The sequence below is a fragment of the Rhododendron vialii genome, chromosome 3a (assembly GCF_030253575.1).
Source record: "Rhododendron vialii isolate Sample 1 chromosome 3a, ASM3025357v1".
Lineage (NCBI taxonomy): Eukaryota > Viridiplantae > Streptophyta > Magnoliopsida > Ericales > Ericaceae > Rhododendron > Rhododendron vialii.
In genome coordinates this window covers 31809039-31815038 of record NC_080559.1, presented here as the reverse complement: position 1 = coordinate 31815038, position 6000 = coordinate 31809039, and the positions used below count along the sequence as shown (strand labels likewise).

Sequence of the window (6000 nt, the reverse complement as noted above, 5' to 3'; positions counted from 1 at the left end):
TTTTTAGCAATGTTGCTCAAGCAACTCGAACAGGCTACAGAAGTTGCTCAAGCAACTCGCCAGATTACTGCAGTTTAGACGGCTTAATAGGATTTTGTGACAATCCGACATCGATAGCCGCCCCAAAATTCCTCCCAAACTCATAAAACATCCAAGGGGGTCTAGGATTTGTTTATTTGAGTAAATACAAGATCAATGGATCATTGAGCAATCAAGATAACTTCAAAAAATTTCTTTAAATCTTTGATTAAACTATTTGAGTTCGCTTTCAGTGGATTTCCGAAAAATAATAGTAGTAGAAGATTTGTGGATTCAAGGGTGAACATGGATTGGGCAAATAAATCTTAGGACAATTTGTAAGAATTCAAAATCGTAAGATAAGATTACTTGTAATTATACAATGTTTGATTTATTCCCATTGTTTTTATCCTTTCTACCGGTTTTCCACATGGTCTAATAAAAGCAGCTTTTTTGTTTTTGTCAATCGGAAAACCACTTAAAAAAAGCGTTTTAGAGCAGATAGAACTGATAATTGAATTGGGAAGGTCACTGAGCCACTTTTGTTGCGTTGGTTATTTGATTGCTTTCATTTGTGTGAATATTGACCTGTACATTGATTGGGGGGTTTTCGAGCTTTTTTTTTTTCAAAATGGTACGAATATTATTAAAAATCAGAATATCCAGAACAATACGTAGGCAATCTAGGGTTTTTCATCTTTACTCATGGAATGAATGTGTCCAATGTATTAGGGATCCTGATTGGAGTACTGGTTAATTAGGTGGACAATCCGAATTGCAGAACTGTTGCAATTGAATATTTCATTCATTTTGAAACCTTTTTTTTTTTTCCCCTCTTGGCCCAAATCTAAGCAAAAAACAAAAAATTGTCTTTGCATGTAAACAAAATCAAAACGTCCATACACTCTCATACAATGACCCATCTGCCCCCCCACTCCTCTCACCTGTCCTTCCCACAAACCCTTCTTCATCTCTTGTCGTCATCAACTCGCCACCATCAAAATAACCACCACTAAACTCTCCGACGTAAAACACCGCCGCCGGCGCCGGCGGTAAACTCGCCTCCGCTGACCCCACCGCACCACCACCACCCGACTCCCCTTCCTCCTCCTCCGCCCCTCGCGCGTGCCTCGACGCCGCCACCTGGATCTGCGACCGCGACAGTTCGGCAGCGTCCGGAACGTCCGGCGGACAATCCGGGAAATTGAGCGTCGCCGACGGCCCGCGGAGGCAGAAGGCGGCGGCGTCGTAGGCCCTGGCTGCCTCCTCCGCCGTCCGGTACGACCCCAGCCAGATCCTGTCGCGGCTGTTCGGCTGCCGCACCTCCGCCACCCACTTCCCCCATTTCCTCATTCTCACCCCCTTGTAACGGCCGTCACGGTTCCCGGCCCCGCCGTTCGGCCTCCTCTCTCCTCTCTCTGCATTCGGCCTCACCATCTCAGTTCCTCGGAAAAAAGTCTACGAACACAACATGTACCGTACGTTTATAGTTGCTCTGCTTCAAGTTTTCAAACACATACGGATACAGATTACAGAGGCCTTATATATAAGTCGGTGAAGGCAATATTTATATATATATTTTTGGCTATTGGCCACGTGGATTTTATAAAACGTGTGCCACGTCGGCAGGTTGGGCCGCAGTTGGATTCTCCTTTTGTTTGACGGGAAAACAGGAGTCAAGGACAGGTGGAATTTGGAACCATCTGTTTTTGTGAGTGATGGACACGTGTCGGGATTGGGGTTGGAGATGGGTTGGGAAATGGGTACGCGTGGAGTGATCCTGGGAAGGTTTTATTTGTTCTTCTAGAAATGTTGCAATTCGGGGCCGGAGACCGTCTTCAAAACGAATTCAATTTCGGAGTGCTGCATGTCAGTACTTTTTTCATAACCGGACATCGGGTCCGTTTTTGCGCATCTCGATTAATTTTGGAATTCAAAAGTTAACGACCGAATAAACTCTTCAACGACACCAAAATTTAAAACGTTTTGGTATTCATGAAATTCGAACATACGACCTCAAGAAAGACAAAAACTTACCGTATTAGATTTTTTATGCCTCGCTTGGTTGGGGTTTCAACTTTGTTGCTACTAATGAAGAATGAACATTTTTTATTGCTCACGCCTCACGGAGGTGCTTTTGGAATTGGGAGATAATGCTGTTTAGTGGTGTGCGTAGTATCGTGTTGCGCACCTCTGAGCCGTCGGATCGTGCATCCGACGGCTCAGATCTTATTTCGGCAATGAACGATTCTCAATCGTTGGTTGCCAAGATGAAATCCAAATTATTGAATGCACAATTCAACAGCTCGAAGGTGCGCAATAGCACAATACTATGCACCTCACCCAAAGTCGGTGCTTGTGGCGTGCTGGGGATGGAGGTGTCGAATTTTACTTTGTTCGTTCCAGTGGAGGGAGGAACATTTTGGAGAGATTTGGCTGGTTTGCATTATAATAACGTGAGATAAAGGCTTGGCATAAATAAGGTTCTGTTTTTTTATTGAGTTCTTGTTTAATTTGGCATGTTCGCATTATACTGACTTGGCTTCTTCTTTTTTATTCGAAACACATTTCATTAAAATGCCAAACGGCACTTAAAACGAATCCATCCGAATATGCAATGAAAAGAAGGCTACAACCAACCCATCACAGAAAAATACACAAGAAATATAGGGACAAAGAGACGCAAAATGTTTAGATCTTAAGCGCGAGCCAAATGCTCGCTCCTCACCGCCAGGTCCGCCACTAAGGGTCGGGATATGAGGGGTTAGCAATCTATTCAACAATTGCCTCGAGATTGCGAAGAATCCAAAACAGAGACAAACAATACAAAACCGATGAAAACAGATAAGAATCTGCAAAACATAAAATGCAGCACCTTAGACGAAACCACTAAGCACGCCGGCCTGCTTCGACCGAGATACCCCGCACGTCGCCGAATATTGAGGCACAAACGGGATCTCGAACCAAAACGATACTGACTTGACTTCCAACGGAAAATATCACTTAGGTAGTAGTAGTACCATATTTTACAATGTAGCGGGATAAATAACAATTACGCTGCCGTGATGAGCTTATATTTTTTCGGCAGAATTAAACCCTATTTTGTACGCAGCATTAAATTCAGGATCCAAGATTTGAATGAAAAAAAAAATGAAATGAAAGATTGGATTGGTCACCTAAACATATAGAATTGAGCCGATTTTTCACAAACTCGCTTGGTTTTTAAAAAATTATTGAACAGGTAAAATCATCCGTGCGGGACTTAAAATGGGTCGCCGCGTGACTGTCGGTACCCCGGTCGGTTTTCTGTAGCGCGGTTGTTTATCTACTGCCTGATGAGAAAAAAGAAAAAAAAATTGGAGAACAGAGACAAAATATACGTGAGATCCTTGACTTGGGCTACTGTTGATCTGTTTGAATGTTAACGTGGATCATTAGTGGTGGAGGGCCGAGCACTACTCTGATGGGCTTTAACCCTTTTGGTGCAGGCCCAAATTCCATCAAAATGGATGTCCAATGCCTGGCCTATTTTAATGGGCCGAACTGCCTCATAGCATTGCATATTATCCGCTGAAGAGCCCGTGAGGCTCCACATGGGAACGAGAATTTTAGAGGTTATATATCTGTGTTGGACGCGAGCTTCTTAAAATACAAGTCATTCGTCTTATAAATAGTACGCGGCGTATCCTAAGAAGGTACGCACGCGCCGTACTTTTTCACTTTCTTTAGCGTTTCATGAACCGAGCCTTGTGTAAGTTTCCGAGTGCTGCCCTTTTGTAACACAAATTCGATTCCGATCCTTGTTGATTTTTCTAATCCTTGGCGCCTTTCTTGTTATATACTAATTTGTGAAATTTCCAATCTAAGGATTCTTTTTATTTGTTTGATGGGATTGAACCCCCTTTTTCTTGTTGTTACCCATAAAAACAAGTCTTCGTTTTGGAGGTTGGATGGTTAAGAAATGGGAGGAGGGTAGTTGCATAACTCTCTGTTTGGTGCTGCATTCTTTTTTTAGTTAAGTATTTCTTGACAATGGGATTTATCATTTTAGTATTTTTTGCTCGTTTTGTCTTGTGTTTGGGAGGAATAGGGGAATTCGATGAGGGGATTTGGCTAACCAATTTTGACTCCTGAACTGAATTATAAATTTGTTTTTGTCCAACTTCTTCATACATCGAATTATTTTTAGAGTAAGCAGAAAAAAAAAAAGATGGCAGAGATGAAGCATGAGGTTATAAACAATTTGGCAAGCGAATATTGATATTATTGCGCTTGTATGATGAGGCCTGTGACTTAAGGGTTTGTTACCCTTCTAAGATCTCGGTTTGAAAACATCTCGAATGCCATCAACTCCTCTAGGAGCAGTTCATACAGAGTTATGCTTTGACTTTAAATGGGATTCCAAGATTAATCGAGATGCGCATAAGTTGATCCAGACGCTTAGTTAGTAAAAAAAAAAAGCTTTGGAAAGGAAAGTCTTGTTAAGGTTTACAATTTTCCTTTTCTTGTCTACCATCTTCTCAACTACTACTACCCATGGAACAAGAGGCTACTCCAAATTCTCCAATGCATTACAGCAGCCGTAGTCACATTTGCACTTTGAGAAATAGTCCAAAAATATTTTTTGTCGGTGGAAGGAAACAAAAATTACACAAAAAGCCCAAAAACAAAAAATCCAAATTTTAAGCAAAAAAATAAAAAAAACCCAAAAAGCAGGCTTTTGTAGATGTCCAAAACTCTAAACACATAATAAAATGAATCCTAGTCCAAACTAATGAGTGCAAGATGAGCCAAGAGATGAACTGTTCAAATTTTTTGATTCAAAAAATTATAATGTGTTTAAGAAATATGTTCGACCAACATCCAATAAACTTTTAACGACTTGTTCACTAGCTCAAACTCGAACAGCTTTTTAAAATTTCCCGTCTTAATCAAAACATGAGAAGTATCCACAATACTTCAATTTACAACCACAGAGATGAAAAAAATAAAGGAAAAAAGGGGATTGAGCATTATTCAGGTCCCGTTCCACGTAGATTTTTGAAATTTTAGACTTCTGTCCTTATTCAAATTGTTTTCACGTTTGTTAATTTTAAGCTTAATTGTTGTGAATTATTGATTCGTCTATTGAAAATGTCATAATTTTTGACTTTTTCAATTTTTCTCATCACGACGAATCAATAATTCACAAGAAAATTATTACGAAACTAACAAATAAAAATAAAGACAAAAATGAAAAGAAACCCAAAAAATTCCTTAGCAGAACGTCACCTACTAACACCCCGTCATAATAGCTAGGTGTGGCCAAGCACTTCAGACAACGTCAATTGTCACTTGAATTTTTAGTACTAGTAACATAGCCCCGGCCCTAGGACTTTGATTTCTGTCTAGCTCATGAGTTGAAATTTTAGTGGTTTCACATGCTACTTTGACTTAGAGGGATGTTTAGAGAGGGACATGTGGATGTTCTAATAGGATAAAATCCGAACCGAATCGAACCAAACCAAAACTACTCCGGTCTTGAAGTTTGGATCCGGACAAGTTCTACGCTCTTTGGTTTTCAATTTTTTTGGAACAGTTTGGAATGACTCGGTTGCTGAATTTCTAGAGAATCGATCCAATCCAGTCCATGTGCGGTGTCCCGAAGGCCTTGTTTATTTTAGAATCTCAGAACTTCTAAGCCGATTTTTAATAAATTTTCCAAATCCAACAGCGTCTTTCCTCAGAGAAGCACTCAAATATGGTAGGTTGTCTCTTGTCTGTATTCACAATTATATCATCCCCTACCCCTAGTCACACTAGGAAGAGGCTATCTATTTTCTTTGCCGCTGCATCAGCCTCTCTCGCGGCTCTTCATTTTCAACAATTTTCTAACAATGCTACACTTACTCGTTTAAGGTACCGAGCAACTGTTCACAGATTACTTGCTATTTTATTGTTTCATTCCACTTTTGACGTCAGGTCCCTCTCAAAGCCCTCCCT

General features: G+C 40.7%; 1 protein-coding gene across 1 annotated transcript; it reads right to left on the bottom strand.

Annotated features, from left to right (window-relative positions):
* Window positions 1–562: 562 nt before the first annotated feature.
* LOC131320003 (ethylene-responsive transcription factor ERF017-like) lies at window positions 563–1543 on the bottom strand. The gene has a single exon (XM_058350519.1). It carries the CDS (start codon window positions 1453–1455, stop codon window positions 907–909), a length of 549 nt encoding a protein of 182 aa, XP_058206502.1. The 5' UTR covers window positions 1456–1543; the 3' UTR covers window positions 563–906.
* Between the last annotated feature and the right edge of the window lie 4457 nt (window positions 1544–6000).

Coding starts and splice junctions, on each gene's coding strand:
- LOC131320003 (XM_058350519.1), bottom strand. CDS start 1,455: ATGGTGAGGCCGAATGCAGAGAGAGGAGAGAGGAGGCCGAACGGCGGG.